General features: G+C 44.8%; 1 protein-coding gene across 1 annotated transcript; it reads left to right on the top strand.

The window, feature by feature from the left end:
* Window positions 1–5,905: 5,905 nt before the first annotated feature.
* Window positions 5,906–16,677, top strand: SELENOS (selenoprotein S). Its single transcript, XM_049906082.1, has 6 exons — window positions 5,906–6,041; window positions 6,867–7,001; window positions 9,300–9,406; window positions 14,054–14,143; window positions 14,245–14,323; window positions 15,729–16,677. The coding sequence occupies exons 1-6, from the start codon at window positions 5,966–5,968 to the stop codon at window positions 15,806–15,808; spliced, it is 567 nt and encodes a 188-aa protein (XP_049762039.1). The 5' UTR covers window positions 5,906–5,965; the 3' UTR covers window positions 15,809–16,677.
* Window positions 16,678–18,229: the final 1,552 nt, after the last annotated feature.

The raw sequence follows: 18,229 nt of genomic DNA, 5'->3' as shown, positions 1-18,229 counted from the left end.
GTTCTCCGCAATGTTATCCATAATTTGTTATGATCCACACAGTTGAATGCCTTAGCATAGTCAATAAAGCACAGGTAAACATCTTTCTAGTATTAATTCCTATTACGGCATAGTTAAATTGGAGAACTCTAAGAAATTTATCAATCATTATGGGACAAACAACAGACAAAGTTGCTAACGGGATAAAAGTACAACAGCCAAGGTGACATGAAATAACAAAATAGCCTTAGATTGTTTTATAGCCCAAGAAAGTGTAATCTGTACTGTAGCAAATACCTCTTGTTTTATACAGATAAATAACATAGGAGTAAAACAGGATATACATAGAATTAGACAACGAGCTACTTGGGTACACACTGTACCACACTTACAAACACCAGGTTTATTTGGTTAGTTACCATCAAGAGTAAATACGTGAGCTAAATCACTATTGCAAGGAATAGTAATAGTCTTAGTCTGCATCCTGATAGTATTAGGCATAATAAAACTTATTTTCTATTGTCTTATACACTTAAGAAGGCCTCGGGCTAAATGTTGATGTACATTGAGTCTGCTTACTTCAGCAATGCGATTGATGGGAACGTTGCTCTTAAGATCCTGGTGAAGAACCAGGTAGTATCCAGTGGAAAACCAGCACCGTGAGTTTAAAAGAGCCTGCCATGGCTGCCATCTAGGGGCTGGACTAAGTCCAGGTAGAATGTTATCTCTAATCTCCAATCAAAAGAAAGAGATAATATTGGAGCCATTATTACCTGTCCTCGAGCATAAAAAATGTGACCCAGCTGGAGCTGGACTTACAAGGACTCATAAAGACACATCAGCTAGGCCCTGAGGTATAAAGACAATAGCTAGGAAAATCTTTGAAAACATCTTTCAGGGAAACATTCACATAAACAGGGCACAAAACCCACTCCTATCTTTTTCTTTTAATATTTAGTAAATAGTTGTAAATCAACAGGTTACTAGCCACAATGAAAGGCTTAGGTCCAATATTTGCCCCTCCCCAAAAACATGCCAAACAATTCCAAGCTGGGCTATACTTCACAATGGACACTGGTCCTGAATGACCAATGTCCACAAGGAAATGGAGGAAATAAGGCAGAGTCTCAAGCAGCTTTGCATCAGAATCTTGTTTCCTTTGCTTGGCTTCCTCCCTCACAGCCTTCTTTGCTTGGAAGTATGTGTAAACCCCAGTGCGGCTGCATAGTGTGATTAAGAATGCTGCTGATGTAACTTATATGAACTCCCTACTTGTAAACCCCTTAAAGATAACTTTCCCCTTGCCCTCAAACAGCAGTCTTGGTGGCAGCAGCTCTGACTGACTCCTTTCCTTGTGCAACGAAATAAAGGTGCCTTTCCTACTCTCCTGCCTTGGTTTTTTTTTATTGGTCACTTCGAGTCATGCTGAGCAGCCTGGGGTTTCCCTGTAACATTACAAACAACATGCCATGAACTGAACTGAAAGACCCATCATCATGCAGTCCATTCAATATCTATTAGATTTTAGTCGAATATACTATTCATCATTAGGCTCTATGTACACACACACACACTGTAATTCCCAGTGCTATACAAAGGTACCTTGTTATTTGCGATGTTTAAAATGTGTATTGTTTTCATGAATGTTGGTGCTGATTTCCATTTTACATTGCAAAGTCCTAAGTGACAGTAATTGCTCACTATTTTTTCAATTTGTTATTCCTAATTCTCAACTCTTCTTTTGAGACACAGCTAGAATTGTTCACTTCAAATGCTTCCCCCCCAAAAAACCTCAAGGTAAACTATTAACCTAATTTGTAAATAAATTACAGGGAAAGAGGGTATGTTTTTCCAATTACTGTCACAGATTTTTCTGCAGCAGTCCTGTCTCAAGTATGTTGGAGCCCTGGTGGCACAATAGTTAAGCATTTGGCTGCTAACCAAAAGGCCAGCAGTTCGAATCTACCAGCTGCTCCTTGGAAACCCTATGGGGCAGTTCTTCTCCGTCTTACTGGGTCGCTGTGAGTCGGAATTGACTCAATGACAACAGATTTTTGCTTTGAGAGTCCTGAGGGTTTAGCCTCACTCAGTGCATATCTGGGGACAGACAGAAAATGTCATTTTCTGCCACCATACATGTCCCACTCTCCCTTCCAGTCCAGCTGAAGCTTCTGGTTTTCCCCATGAAGCTTTCTAGTCCTTCCAGCCCTCCCGCTCTGAGTTGCTATCTTGCACTTCCTATTTGCATCATTTACAAATTTTTTTAAAAATGTATGTAAAAGACCTACACAAAGAAAACTACAAAGCTCTACTACAAGAAATTGAAAAGGACATACTTAAGTGGAAAAACATACCTTGCTCATGGGTAGGAAGACTTAACATAGTAAAAATGTCTATTCTACCAAAAGCCATCTATACATACAATGCACTTCCGATCCAAAGTCCAATGTCATTTTTTAAGGTGATAGAGAAACAAATCACCAACTTCATATGGAAGGGAAAGAAGCCTCGGATAAGCAAAGCATTACTGAAAAAGAAGAAGAAAGTGGGAGGCCTCACTCTACCTGATTTCAGAACCTATTATACAGCCACGGTAGTCGGAACAGCCTGGTACTGGTACAACAAAAGACACATAGACCAGTGGAACAGAATTGAGAACCCAGATATAAATCCATCCACATATGAGCAGCTGATATTTGACAAAGGCCCAGTGTCAGTTAATTGGGGAAAAGATAGTCTTTTTAACAAATGGTGCTGGCATAACTGGATATCCATTTGCAAAAAAATCAAACAGGACCCATACCTCACACCATGCACAAAAACTAACTCCAAGTGGATCAAAGACCTAAACATAAAGACTAAAACGATAAAGATCATGGAAGAAAAAATAGGGACAACCTTAGGAGCCCTAATGCAAGGTATAAACAGAATACAAAACATTACCAAAAATGACGAAGAGAAACCAGATAACTGGGAGCTCCTAAAAATCAAACACCTATGCTCATCTAAAGACTTCACCAAAAGAGTAAAAAGACCACCTACAGATTGGGAAAGAATTTTCAGCTATGACATCTCCGACCAGCGCCTGATCTCTAAAATCTATATGATTCTGTCAAAACTCAACCACAAAAAGACAAACAACCCAATCAAGAAGTGGGCAAAGGATATGAACACACACTTCACTAAAGAAGATATTCAGACAGCTAACAGATACATGAGAAAATACTCTTGATCATTAGCCATTAGAGAAATGCAAATTAAAACTACGATGAGATTCCATCTCACTCCAACAAGGCTGGCATTAATCCAAAAAACACAAAATAATAAATGTTGGAGAGGCTGCGGAGAGATTGAAACTCTTATACACTGCTGGTGGGAATGTAAAATGGTACAACCACTTTGGAAATCTATCTGGCGTTATCTTAAACAGTTAGAAATAGAACTACCATACAACCCAGAAATCCCACTCCTCGGAATATACCCTGGAGAAATAAGAGCCTTCACACAAACAGATATATGCACACCCATGTTTATTGCAGCTCTGTTTACAATAGCAAAAAGCTGGAAGCAACCAAGGTGTCCATCAATGGATGAATGGCTAAATAAATTGTGGTATATTCACACAATGGAATACTATGCATTGATAAAGAAGAGTGATGAATCTGTGAAACATTTCATAACATGGAGGAACCTGGAAGGCATTATGCTGAGCGAAATTAGTCAGAGGCAAAAGGACAAATATTGTATAAGACCACTATTATAAGATCTTGAGAAATAGTATAAACTGAGAAGAACACATACTTTTTTGGGTACGAGGGGGGGAGGGAGGGAGGGTGGGAGAGGGTTTTTTACTGATTAATTAGTAGATAAGAACTGCTTTAGGTGAAGGGAAAGACAATACTCAATACATGGAAGGTCAGCTCAACTGGACTGGACCAAAAGCAAAGAAGTTTCCAGGATAAACTGAATGCTTCAAAGGTTAGGGGAGCAAGGGCGGGGGTTTGGGGACCATGGTTTAAGGGGACTTCTAAGTCAATTGGCAAAATATTTCTATTATGAAAACAATCTGCATCCCACTTTGAAATGTGGAGTCTGGGGTCTTAAATGCTAACAAGCGGCCATCTAAGATGCATGAATTGGTCTGAACCCACCTGGAGCAAAGGAGAATGAAGAACACCAAGGTCACACGATAACTAAGAGCCCAAGAGACAGAAAGGGCCACATGAACCAGAGACCTACATCATCCTGAGACCAGAAGAACTAGTTGGTGCCCGGCCACAACCGATGACTGCCCGGACAGGGAGCACAATAGAGAACCCCTGCGGGAGCAGGAGATCAGTGGGATGCAGACCCCAAATTCTCACAAAAAAACCATACTTAATGGTCTGACTGAGCCTAGAAGAATCCTGGCAGTCATGGTCCCCAAACCTTCTGTTGGCCCAGGACAGGAACCATTCCCGAAGACAACTCATCAGACATGAAAGGGACTGGACAGTGGGTAGGAGAGAGATGCTGATGAAGAGTGAGCTAATTATGTCAGGTGGACACTTGAGACTGTGTTGGCATCTCCTGTCTGGAGGGGGGATGGGAGGATAGAGAGAGTTGGAAGCTGGCATAATTGTCACGAAAGGAGAGACTGGAAGGGCTGACTCATTAGGGGGAGAGCAAGTGGGAGTATGGAGTAAGGTATATATGAACTTATATGTGACAGACTGACTTGATTTGTAAATGTTCACTTGAACCTCAATAAAAATTAATTAAAAAATTACTTTATAAAATGACATATTTAATAAAATACAGCAAATAAAAATGTAAGCCTCAATATAAAAAAATCATTGTTGCTGCATATTAAGTTCGCTTCTGATTTTTACCTTTATTCACTCAACAATTATTTATTGAGTCTTCACTCCCCATCAGGCATTACTCAGGAGCTTGGGTTACGTCAATGAGCAAACACCCCTTTCCCTCCTGGTGCTTTCCTTCTACAGGTAAGAGAGACAGGCAGTAAACACTAAGCACAGCAAGCAGAGTAAACAGTGTATTAGAAGGTGACGGTGCTACAGAAGAGAGATGAAAACAGAGTAAGATCAGGGGACTGAACATTTCAAATCGGGTGGTTGAGGTAAGCCTCACAGAGGAATGCAGGAAGGTGGAGCAAACAGCCAGAAGAGTTATAAATAACTCAGACAACATTTTGTGACACATTCAAAAAACAAACAAAAAAAGCAAACACACTGCCATCGAGTCCAACTCATAATGATCCTATAGGACAGGGTAGAAGTGCCCCGTAGAGTTTACAAGTCGCACCTGGTGGACTCAAACCACCAACCTCTTGGTTAGCAGCTGTAGCACTTAACCACTACACCACCAGGGTTTCCTGGCAACTCTACAGTAAGGCTCAGTACATGCTGGAGCCATTACTATGATTATTCTTTCCCAAGAGGTTTTGATTTTGGGGGGGAGGAGAATTTTGAGGCTCGGTGGGCACCTTCTCTGAAAGGTAACACTGGCAGCAGGACGAGGCTGCTGCCTGTATTTCATCTTTCGTCCTATTCCGGGGCTCGACGTTGGCTGCAATCCTCATGCCTGGGAGTCGCCAACCAGCTGAGCCCTGTTCCAGCGGGCACGAGCCAGGCTGTGGCCGCAACCTCCTCGGCCTCAGGGTCCAGTTAGTAACCAAGAGGACAGTCCTTGGGACCTGGCTCAGGCCAGCTGGGAACCCTAGGGGAGACCCAGCGCGCCAGCCCAGCACCCTGCTAGGGCACGGCCCCCTCTCCGCGGCCTTCTCGCACCGCCCCCTCCCCGCCCCTCCCGGCTTCCCCGCCCACCTGCCACACCCCCCCTGCGATAGGCCGAGCCCAGAGCCGGGGCGAGCGGCGATTGGCCGAGACAACGCCTCGCCCGGGCGCGCCACGTGTACGTCGGGGCGGGCCGGAAGGCGCGGGGCTTCAGGCGACGCGCTGGCCGGGCGGTGGCGGCCGCAGCCATGGAGTCGGACGCGGAGCAGCTGTCCGCGCGGCCGGCCCTGGAGACCGAGGGGCTGCGCTTCTTGCACGTCACGGGTGAGTCGCCGCGGACGCGGCGGAAGGGGCTCGCGCCGCCGGCTCTCCCGGCGCGTCGCCATGTTCGGTGGGTAGTTCTCCCGCTGCGCGCCGGGCCGGCCTCCGGGAGCTCCTGGCGGCGGCTGGGCCGGGCGTGGGCGCCGGAGGGAGGCCCCGGGCGGCGGGCCACCTGGCGCCGCACTTCCAGGGCGGATCCTTTGTGCCGGACAGACCCTTCCTGGTGTCAGTCACAGGGGTCGCCCGGCCCTTGGCGTCCGGCTCCCGAGCCTCGCGGCCAACAGCCCCCTCCCAGCCCCCGCCCAGCCCCCATCCAGCCCCCGCCCAGCCCCCGTCCAGCCCCCGCCCAGCCCCCGTCCAGCGCCCACCCAGCCCCCATCCAGCCCCCGCCCAGCCCCCGTCCAGCGCCCACCCAGCAGCCGTCCAGCCCCCCGCCCAGCAGCCGTCCAGCCCCCGCCCACCACCCATCCAGCCCCCAGGCCCCCGGCCCAGGCCTCGTATCGGTCCCCCACGCCCAGCGCTTTCTGTAGGTGGTTCTCTAGATCGGAAGACCTTTGCCTTCTTGTGTCAAACTTCTCTTCATTCTCTAAGCTGCTGTGCCCTGCACCCTCCTCCCTGGATCCCCAAAGGGTTGACAGGTCCCTTCCCAGTGACCGCCGAATTGTTGCACGTCTTCGTGTGTTGACTGTCCACTTAGGAGGCCATCGCAGCGACAGTGTGAATGGGTTGAGGGCAGGAGCTAGGCTTGTTTTATCCTTGTTGAGTTTTACGGAGTCAGCTGGTGGTATCCTTTTTTTAGTCTTTTGAAAACTGTTTTCTTCTTTTCAGTGGGCTCCCTGCTGGCCACGTATGGCTGGTACCTCGTCCTCAGTGGTGTCCTTCTCTTCGTGGTCATTCAGAAGCTTTCCGCCCGCCTGAGGGCCTTGAGGCAGAGGCACCTGGACCGAGCTGCGGCTGCTGTGGGTTAGTGCCTGGGAGCAGAAAGGAAGGCAGTGTTCCCGACACCTAATTCTCTTAATATTTAAAAGTTAGTCTGTTGTTAAGAATGAGAAGCACATCATTTTATGCTTCTGAAATTGATTTTTATTTTTTAATTTCAGAGATTTTGAGATAAAAAACCTGTCTGATGGTGTGTAGAGCACTCACTGCATATCTTGAGTGTTTTTTTTTTTTTATAAACCAAAACCCTTGCTGTCAAGTCGGTGTCAACTCAGCAATGCTGTAGGACAGAGTAGACCTGCCCCGTGAGGTTTCCAAGGAGCACCTGGTGGATTCACACTGTCGACATCTTGATTAGCAGCTGTAGCTCTTAACCACTGTACACCAGGGCTCCTTTTCATTTACAGGAGGGATTAAAATGAAAACGTCACACTTTCTGTGCTGTGGTTCTGCCTAACTTGAGTTCTCTCTAGAACCAGTGTGAGTCACAGGACACTCAGCCTTAGTTCTCTGTATCTTCCTCGTTTTCATTTTTGCTTACTCATCAGACCTGATTTCTAAATTATGTTTGGCTGTTTCAGAAAAACTCATTCTCTCTGAAAGGGTGGCCTTTTCACTAAACAGAAGCTGCAGAAGGAAGTTAAATAGAAGTCTTCATTCATCTTAGTCCCTGTGGCTGTTGAGGTTGGGTAGGAAAGCAAACGTCATAACACAAACATAGTCGTTAATGGAAAGACTTAGAAAATCTGTTCACTCAGATATGCCCGTCTCCTCTCCCATGAGACCCGTGGTCTCTTCTGTCTGTGAGTCTTCGTTGGCTGTACATCCATCCAACAACGAACTGCAGAGTACAGTTGTCTGTCTTGCACAGAATGCAGGGTTTTATGAAGCAGGTGACAGTGGGGTTGGAGAACTGCTACAACCATCTCTCCAGATGAAGTTCTGGCAGAATAAGCTAACCTACCAACTGGAGAGGAACTTTGCAGTGATGATGATAGAGTGGGTGCTTCAAAAGAGAACTACTGATTCAGAGAGGTTTTCAAAATCGATGAAGCCTTTGACTATTGCAAAAAATATACGTAGGAAGCACTGCAAAAAGTAAATTGTACTGTTGTTCAATTTTGTTCAAAAAATTAGGTTAAGAAAAATCTATACTTGGTTGATTTTATTCTGAGAATGACCCAGTAGTTACACATGTTAACAAAATTTTCATTTGTGTGATTTTCTTTTGTTTTTAAAGATAAAATTCCAGTCATCTCTACCACCACACACATACATGCATGTGCTACTTCGGTTGTGATATTTTGGCCCCCGTTTTATGTGGATGCAGTTAAGTGGTCTTTTTCCAGTACTAGTTGGTCTGCAAATAGTGACGATCTACTGATGTGATTATACAAGTTCTAGTTTGTTTTTTTGTTTAAAAAATTAGTCACAGTATAGTTGCCCTTCCGAAACCAAACCCACTGCTGTTGAGTTGATTCTGACTCAGAGTCACCCTATAGGACAGGGTAGAACTGCCCCATAGGGTTTTCAAGACTGTAAATCTTTACAGAAGCAGACTGCCACATCTTTCTCCCATGGAGGGGGCTGGTGGGTTTGAACCACGGACCTTTCGATTAGCAGCCAAGTGCTTTAACCACTGTGCAGCCGGGGCTCCTCGATTGCCCCTCAGTGGTCCTTAATAAGGCAGTCAGAATGATGAACAGCTGGAGAGCTTTACAGGGATTTATAGTAATTCTGCTTGGTTTTACAAACTAGATAAAAGAGTAGGTGAATCTGGGGCACTCATTTTTATTCTTAGTCCCAGCTAGAAAGATTTTTCTTCCTTCTCTATAGAAAAATGGATAAAATACCTAAGAGTCCTTACCTTTTTCTGACATAGGTGTGGGCTGACTGAGTGATGGACAACTATCCAGAAAACTTTCAATTGTTCTAAGTTGTTTTCTGGAGTTCTGGTCAGCCTAGAGTCTGTGGGTGTTAATGAGGTATCTGGGCTGTGGATGGAATCTCGGTGTGACCTTTAGGCTACTTACATTTCAGTCACGGGAGCCTTATCGCAGATTTTCTGTTGGACTCGCTTGGGAGGGACCCAGAAACCTGCATTTCTAAGGTGTTTCTGGTGACGCAGATGCTTAGCTAGGGCTAAGAACAATGGCCGTGGGATAGTCCTTTGCCCCTTTAAGTAGTGAAACATCCGCAGGAGGATAGAAATGTTCAAGCAGAATCATCTATTTATCTTCATCATACTTCTAATAAAAAGGACTCTCAACAATTTTTATTATTATACAAGGTGCTTTATCGGAATTTTTTCTGACATTTTAGAGCCTGATGTTATTGTTAAACAACAAGAAGCTTTAGCAGCCGCTCGTTTGAAAATGCAAGAAGAATTAAATGCACAAGCTGAAAAGTATAAAGAAAAACTAAGACAGGTATGTACTGGTTTTAGTTTGGAGGAGTGGTCTTAAGAAATAAAAGCTTAGTGGGTCAGAATATGTGTGTGTGTGCACCCCTGGTTAATTATAAGATACTTGGACAAGGTCCTATCCCATAGATTCAACAAGTGTTTCAGTACCTACTGTGTAAAATATTGGTGATACAAAGAAAAATATGCTGTCCTTAGGGAAGGATAGATGTATGAGTATAACACAATGAAAGGTGCAGAGCTGTATTTCACTCAGCAGGATTTTGCGTCTAGGTCTCCTGCTACTAGACACCCGGAAGACACATTTGGCTTCTTGCTCCTTTGTCCATTTTAAGCTCTGTGTCTCACCAAGACCTGGGCTATGAATTGGAAGAGAGAGTGGAGGGCGGTGATGGGTATACTATAAAAATAGAAATGGAAAGTAGCAGGTGGAGTTTGGAAAGTTTTCTTAAAAGGCGTGTGGCTTGGCTGGGCAGGGGGATAGAGGAGGGGAGGAAGAGCCAAGGCTGCCTTTCAGGTGGACCTGAGGGATGTGCCTCCCTTCACTGGGGCCAGCTCACTCACCCACTGTGACCTGATCTATGTCACCCACAACCACCAAGTGTAGACTCTGCTTTCAGGTTTCAATCTACGTGTGTCTGCCCTCTCCTTTTTATTTTATTTTATTTTTTTTTGTGCTTTAGGTGGAAGTTTACAGTTCAAGTTAGTTTCTCATACAAGAGTTTATATGCATACTGTTACATAACCCTAGTTGCTATCCCTTTAATGTGACAGGACACTCCCCCTTTCCACCCCGGATTTCCTGTGTCCATTCAGCCAGCTCCTGTCCCTTCCTGCCTTCTCATCTCACCTCCAGACAGGAGCTGCCCATTTAGTCTCCTGTATCTGCTTGAACTGAGAAGCACACTCTTCACAAGTATTGTTTTATGTTTTATAGTCCAGTCTAATCTTTGTCTGAAGAGTTGGCTTGGGAATGGTTTTAGTTTTGGTTTAGGAGTCTGGGGGCCATGTCTTCTGGGGTTCCTCAAGTCTCAGACCATTAAGTCTGGTCTTTCTATGTGAATTTGAGTTCTGCGCCCACTCTCTCGCCCCTCTTCGTCACCTCTAAGGAAGTCCTCTGCCCCCTCTGAGGCAGCAGGAGGAGCTGGTCTACCTTTGTCTCGCGTGTGCCTCTGGGGCTCCCTGGGCAATGCAGTGTGTCTTTCTGCCAGTCGCTTTGGTGGTTTCTGTGTCGTCATCCTCCCAGGCCGGTCCGCCCAGCTTGACCAGAGCCCACAGGAAACAGGACACGGTGAGACCACACTGACTCTCCTTGGTCACCCTGTTCCAACAGCCTTCCTCAGCATTTGTGAATATTGGCTTCCCATTGTCTTAGTTTTCTAGAGTCACTGTAGCACAAATACCACAGTGGATGGCTTTAAAGCACAGAAATTTATTTCCTCACAGTTGAGGAGGCTCGAAGTCTGAATTCAGGGCACCAGCTCTAGGGGAAGGATCTCTCTGTCAGCTCTGCGGGAAGGTCCTTATCTCTTTCTGCTTCTGTAGCCCAGGCTTCCTCATTTCCTTGGTGATCTTCACGTGGCATTGATTCCTGCCCCCCACCCCCACCCCATCCTGTCTCTGCTGCCCTTAGGACTCTGAAACTCTGAAGCGAGTAGGTTTAGGGCACACCTTCCAGTGATAGGTGCCATTAACATAACGAAGAACTCTATTCCCAGAGGGAACAGGTATTGGGGTGGGTAGAATTGAAACACATATTTTGGGGAGGCGGGGAGGGACCAGTTCAATCCATAACACCCATCTTTCCCTGAAATGAAACCACTGACCCAAAATCTGAGGATAGTGGTGGTTCAGTGGTAGAAGTCTCGCTTTGCATGCAGGAGACCCTGGTTCAATTCCTGGACAGCGTACCTCGTGTACAGCCACCGCCCATCTGGTTCAATTCCTGGACGGCGTACCTCGTGTACAGCCGCCGCCCAGCTGGCATGGGGCTTGCTGTCATGGCAGTGATGCTGAACGGGTTTCAGCAGAGCTTCCAGACTAAGATGGACCCGGAGGAAAAGCCTGGTGACCTGCTTCTGAAAACCAGCCGATGACAACCACATGGCTCACAGGGGTCTGATCTGCAGCTGGTCATGGCTCAGAACCGGTATCATTTCCTTCCCTTGTGGCTGAGTCGGGGCTGACTCACTGTTAGCTAACAATAACATTAATTTAAAATCTGCTAGCACATTCCTATTGTTTATTTAACTTTTTAATAATGGACATGACAGAAAAAAACTTGATATAAAACTCTGTACCATGAAAATTATCTGTGTCCACCTCCTCCCCACCCCCACTCCAAGCATCCCATATTAAGTTTCTTAGGTATTTTTTCCATATGTATTTTACCCATAGATAAACATGCTTATATCCTTTTTGTACAAATGGCATCGTAATATACATATCATATGCCATTTCTGAGCCGTTCTGTTGTTGTTTTTCTCTTTGCTGATTTCCAATGCCTAATTATTTTTTTATTTCTAAAGTCATAGTAAGTTAAGTTTCTTTCATGTGTCAGAGTTGAGTGACTTCAGGGTCTGAGTTTTTTTTGTATTAGTAAAATAGTGTAATCATTTAATCAGCTTGCTTATTATGTAGCTGAAAACATCTTTTAAACAATCACTTTTTTTCCCAAATTTTATTCATTTTGTTGTTGAGAATATACACAGCAAAACACACATCAGTTCAACAGTTTCTACACGAACAATTTAGTGGCACTGATTACATTCTTCTAGTTGTGCAACTGTTCTCACCTTCCTTTTCTGAGTTGTTCCTCCCTCGTTAGCATAAACTCACTGCCCTCCAAGTTTTCTAGCTAATCTTTTGAGTTGCTATTGTCAATTTAACCCCATATAGATACTTCTTAAAAGAGCAGTGCTCAAGGCAGAACATTTTTAATAGTTAAACTATTGTTCGGTTTTAAAATGACCTTGGAATATTTTTGGTTTAAGATTTAAAGACTGTCTCAGAGCAATAGTGTCAGGGGTTTTTCCAGCCTCCATGGCCCCAGAAAATCCAGAGTCCATGAGAATTTGGAATTCTGTTCTACATTTTCCTTCTTTTGATCAGGATTCTTCTATGGAAGCTTTAATCAAGATGATCAGTAACGGTAGCTGGGCACCACCCACTTGTGGTCTCATGGCAGAGGGGGCAGTTGTTCATGGAGGCAACTAGCCACACACCCATTTCCTCCTTCTATTCCTGACTCTCCTTTTTCCGCTGTTTGCTCCAGGCGGATAGAGACCAACTCTTGTGCCTTGGAGGCCACTTAACTATGCAGCCAGCTAGGAGGTAGAACAGAAGCATTGAACACGTGATTCAGCCAGTTAGATGGGATGTCCCATGAAACCACGACCCTAAACCTCCAAACCAAGGAACCAAATCCCATGAGGTGTTTGGTTGCACGTAAGCAGCCTCAGCAGCTCCTCTCTTTTTTTGGCCATTGTTGTAAATACGTCGATCACACAGCTTCAGCCAGTTCAGCTTTTTACAGGTGTACCGTTTATTGACATCAATTTAAGCCGTCACTTTTTAAGATTATGTGAGCCTCCTAAAATCGGGAGAGGGACGAAAAGCCTTTGTTCAGATTAGAAATGGTCCAGCGCGTGTGGTTCTGTCTCATGTACTTATAAAAATAGTAATAATAAAGGGATGAACTGGAGTCTCCCTCACTCACGGTGAAATCAGGTCTCGTGTCTATGGTCTCAGAACTTGGCAGCTGTGGTCTGTTCTGATGGTCTTCATGGTTAGCTAGAGTGTAGGACAGTCTTCATGTCCAGATGGTTCATCCTGGATCTCACTTGCTGGAAGACAGTGGAGGCATGAGGTGACAGGTATTTGGGTTTGGCAGCGATGGACCCTGAAAGCCATTGAGGGATTTTCTAGATGTGTGCTCTTTAAAGCATCTTCTCGCATATCCTTGTGACACCGTGGTTTAACTGGACCCAGAATGAACTGCATTTGGGGTTTGAATTCCGTTGGAGACAGAAACGTAAGTGAACTGTGATTGGTACTTGGTTGCAGGCAGGAGCAGAAGCAAAGGACAGTGAACAGTGTTTCCTTCATCTTGGCCATCTCTTCAGTGTGTGATTACACGGTTTCTCCAGACCTCATGGTTGGACATGATTTTCTGCTGTTAGATTACTTTTCCTTTAATTTTCCGCAGAACGTGACTTTTGAAAGCACTTTCTGATCTGTTCTCGTCTGATTGTCACAGCCCTGAGCAGCAGGGGTGTTCAGTAACTCCCCAGGTGGCACAGCCAGGAATCCACAAGGGGGCCCCATAGCCATGCCCACTGGTTTCAAGGCAGAGTTGTTCTATATTACCAAAAATGTCTCTACGGGCAGAGTCCTAGCCTCTCTCCTGGGCTGACTTTTCAGAAAAACCAAGTCTGTTCTTTCCATGATGCTTTTTGCATCCGTTAAGAGTGTACAAAATAAAGGTTCTGTTTGTGGTTAAGCTCACACCACTGGTTGGCAAGTGTTATTAACTGAGGAAGGTGCAGGCAAAGGTTTGTTTTGAAGGACATTTAAATTGTCCAAATTAGCATTTTCTTTGAGGAAGATGACAGGCATATGAATTCATTGTTTACCATGTGCGATTCTTTCTCAGCTTGAGGAAGAGAAGAGACGGCAGAAGATTGAAATGTGGGACAGCATGCAAGAAGGAAAAAGCTACAGAGGAAACGCCAGAAAGCCTCAGGTGCCTGTGGACACGGTCCTGCTTGACAGCTTTCAAGGAGATAAAGATTTTTTGAGTAGAGTTTTTTAAATAGATTCTTAAGCCTGTGTGTGTTCTAACAGGAAGAAGACAACCCTGGGCCTTCTACTTCATCAGTTCTCCCGAAACGTAAACCTGACAGAAGGCCGTTGCGGGGAGGTGGTACGTGCCAAATGACCCCTAATGTGAAAGGATTCTGAACAGTCAGTTACGGGATATACTTTAGAAAACTAGGTTCTGTTTCATTGTTTCACCATCTGTAAATCGAGACTAATTCCTACCTTTCGAACTGTGGCGATGAAGTAAAGGAAACTGGCATAAAGCATCTGCGAGGCACTCAGGCGATCCCTTGATGGTTGGGGTTGTACTTTCCTATTCTCAATTGATCCCACAATGGCAAGTGAGTGGAGAAGTCAGTAGGATAAGGACAGTATGCCCATTTTGCAGCGGAGTGTCAAGAGGCCAGAACACAGTGTGTTGTGTCTTTTCAGTCCGGGCTTTCTTATTTTCTGCAGACATCTTTCTCAAGGACACGTGGGCAAATGTTCCCTCTGAGCTTTGTCTGTGTGCAGCCCCACCTAGGCCTCTCAGGTCATACGCCAGCAAGGCTGTCTTCTTCCCGTTAGGGAGGGTTTGTGAATCCCTTTGGAGAGATTGGTCACACACAAATGAAATAAATAATCCTTTATGGTTTGAAGGAATCTTGGCCTTCAGTGAGGAGCTGTAATTCCCTTTGTGTCGGAAAGCACGGCAGGCTTGCCGTAGGAGAATGAGGTGTCTGAAAGAAGCTGTGTTCTAAAACCTTCCCTTGCTGGAAGTCTATTTTGAAAGCAGCCAGTGGTGAAACCTAGGAGAGGAGTGCAGACCGTGGAAAGTGGAGCGCCTGCCAGGCGAATTGGCACAGCCTCTTTCAGTGTTCCCCACAGTCTTGAGACAGGCTGGGACTCGCCTGGTTTTACAAATAAGGAAACTGAGGCACAGGGGGCTGCTGCCCAGAGTTCCGACAGCAAGTCAGAAGCAACCCTGGGCCTCATTTAAGGTCTGGCTGACAAGAGCTTGAGCACTCGTCCAAGTCCCTAGATGCCCATTGACCGCTTTGGGAAGCTTATGGCGGGGGTGAGGAGAAGGTAGATCGCCCAGTTAGGTCCTGCTGGAAGTGGCAGGTCACATTCTGTTTTTTTTTTTTTTTTTTTTTAATATTTTGTAGCTTGAACTGCCCTTATTTAAATGTCTCTATTAAGCGCTGCAGTAGGAGCCCTCATGTACTTAAATTGGGCCATTTTCAAAGGTTTTTGGTAAATTTTTTCCGTGTATATTTTTGTGTATTTTGAGAAGTTAGGACCAAGAAGCTGAACAGCTTGTTTTCTTCCCACTGATGTCAATTTAGATTGCACTCGCTATATCAAGTTTTTTTTTCATATGGTGACTAAATGTTTTGTAAAAACTTCCTCGAAAATAGAATCCATATCTTTGTAGTGCTTTGCATGTCGAGGTCCTAAGTTTATTTTTGATATAAAACATTCCCAGGTTTTCACTGCAGATAAATGCTTTCTTTCTGTCGTCTCAGGTTACAACCCTCTGTCTGGTGAAGGAGGTGGCACATGCTCCTGGAGGCCTGGGCGCCGAGGACCGTCGTCTGGCGGATGAGGCTAAGAGTCTTGTTAGTGTCGTCTGACATTAGCAAGATGAGCCTGAACCCGCGAGTCAATTGCCTTACGCACGCTTTTCACAGTGACTAGCCCTGGAGAGCTGGGGGTTATTTCTGTTCTTCCCTGTGTCTGCAGATTTAAGGGTTTAAGTCAGCAAAAGGTGTAGACAGCGCCGCTGGGCGTTAGGCCAGTGGTCACAATCCACTTAATGATGATGACTGCCTCTGCCGATTTCCAGGTGAATTGCTAGCTAGTATGTAAAGGCCTCCAGATGATGAACAATCTTGAGAAGAGAGGCCGAGTGGTGATTTTCTACAGTAAAAATCCTTGCTGATGGAATAGTCTCTGTGACAGGGTGCGTTGAATGATGTCTTCCTTATAAATGGTGAACCCACCAGTGAGGATTACTGATAATAGACAGTTGATGGGGTTTGTTTCTGTATATTTATTTTTATGTACAGAACTTTGTAAAAAAAAAAACACTATAAATATTTAAAAATCACAAATAATAACATTTTTAGCATCTTTGTGAAATTTGAGGAAATTTCTTTCTGAACTTGAATTTGTCTATCAAACATTAAACTGCTTTTATCATTCACAACTTCCAACTGTTATTACTTATTTCTCTACTTGTTATTCCTCACCAGAAATGAGAATGGCAAGTGACAGCTGCCATGATCTTGAAAGTTGGCAGACTCCTTGGGGCTCACCCACAAGGTCAGGGTGAAAATCAAATGCTTGCAGATACTTGCTCAATTAATAGGATGAATAAACAGCTCCTTGCCTAGAGCTGATTCGTAGGTCCCTGACAAGGTTCCTGAGAGCTCCGGCCTCCCTTCCCCTTTGTGCCTGGATTCATTTGTTATGCTCTTGTTGAGGCTCTCACAGGGGCTGGCAGACTTTTTCCCTAAAGGGCCGGATAATAAACATTTTAGACTTTGCAAGCCACCTGTAGTCTCTCTGCCACATATTCTTCTTAGGTGTTTATATTTTTTAAAGGTTGTTTAAAAAAAAAAATGGTTAGCTTACAGGCTGAATTGGGCCTGTAGGCTGTAGTTTACTGACTTCTGCTGTAGAGATCAGAAGGGACTTTTTTTTTTTTTAATTGTGTCATAAGGGAAAGTTGACAGTTTAAGTCATTTTCCCATACAAAAATTTATACTCACGTTGTTATGTGACCGTAGTTGCTCTCCCTGTAATGTGACAGCACACTCCTCCTTTCCACCCTGTATTTCCCATGTGCGTTCAACCAGCTCCTGTCCGTTTCTGCCTTCTTATCTCACCTCTGGACAGAAACTGCCCATTTAGTCTCATGTATCTACTTGAGCTAAGAAACACACACTTGCAAGTATCATTTTATGTCATAGTCCAGTCTACGTCTGAAGAGTTGGCTTCAGGGATGGTTTTAGTTTTGGGCTAACAGGAAGTCCAGAGGCCACATCTTCTGGGGTCCCTCCAGTCGCAGACCATTAAGTCTGGTCTTTTTACTGGAATTTGAGTTTTGCGCCCCACTTTTCTCCTGTTTTGTCAGGGACTCTGTTGTGTTCCCTGTCAGGGCAGTCACTGGTGATAGCCAGGCACCAACTAGTTCTGGTCGCAGGCTGATGGGGTCCCTGGGTTATGTGGCCCTTTCTGTCTCTTGGGCTAATATTTTCCTTGTGTCTTTGGTGTTCTTCATTCCCCTTTGCTCCAGGTAGGTTGGGACCAATTGATGCAACTTAGATGGCCACTTGCTAGCTTTTAGGACCCCAGACACCACTCATCAAGGGACAGATGTTAACCTCCAGATTAATTAGCTGGAAAGGCGTCTGAAATGGTCTCATGTAAATTAGTCAGCACTTATTGTGTATCTGATATGTGGAATCTGTGGTTGTCCCCTTTGGCAATATTCTACACAAAGGAAAAAATAGGATCTGATTTTATGAGGCTTTAAACCTTTGTGGGGGGCTGTGGGAGAGAGTTGTGGGGAGTAGAAACAGGACACTTGAGCAGCCGTGTAATTACATATAGGTTGGAACAGGAAAGACTAACTTTTTGAGCCTTGAGTGAGAGAGAAATTTTGTCTGTGGAGGGAGTTGGGGCTTCCAGGCAGAAGGGGGGTCAGTGAGAACATGAGTGAGTCTTAGGAGCTTTAGGAAAGCCCTTGAATACTTCTCCCAGTTTCCAGTGTAACTAGATGGCTCTCCCCCAACATGGAAGATTGACAACTGAGAAAGTTAGAATTGGATTAAAATTTTTCCTCCAGCTTTGTTGTTAACCCCTAGAGATTTCCTTGTAGGACATGAGAAACTTCTTAGTAATTCTTCCTTTAGTTTGATAACGTTCTCTGTAGCTGGACACTTGGGATAAATGGTTCTCAACTATTAGAAGCATTAGGAAATAAGAGATGAAATAACCTTCACAAACAAGGAGAGTCTTT

This window comes from Elephas maximus, chromosome 13 (genome assembly GCF_024166365.1).
Source record: "Elephas maximus indicus isolate mEleMax1 chromosome 13, mEleMax1 primary haplotype, whole genome shotgun sequence".
Lineage (NCBI taxonomy): Eukaryota > Metazoa > Chordata > Mammalia > Proboscidea > Elephantidae > Elephas > Elephas maximus.
The sequence above is the reverse complement of the archived record's forward strand: the minus strand, read 5'-3'. Positions and strand labels throughout refer to the sequence as shown.

Excerpts from the sequence above, each read along its gene's own strand:
- SELENOS (XM_049906082.1), top strand. The coding sequence starts at position 5,966 with ATGGAGTCGGACGCGGAGCAGCTGTCCGCGCGGCCGGCCCTGGAGACC. Across the intron at positions 14,144-14,244 it reads GAAACGCCAGAAAGCCTCAG|GAAGAAGACAACCCTGGGCC; the intron begins GTGCCTGTGGAC and ends GTGTTCTAACAG. Across the intron at positions 14,324-15,728 it reads AAGGCCGTTGCGGGGAGGTG|GTTACAACCCTCTGTCTGGT; the intron begins GTACGTGCCAAA and ends CTGTCGTCTCAG.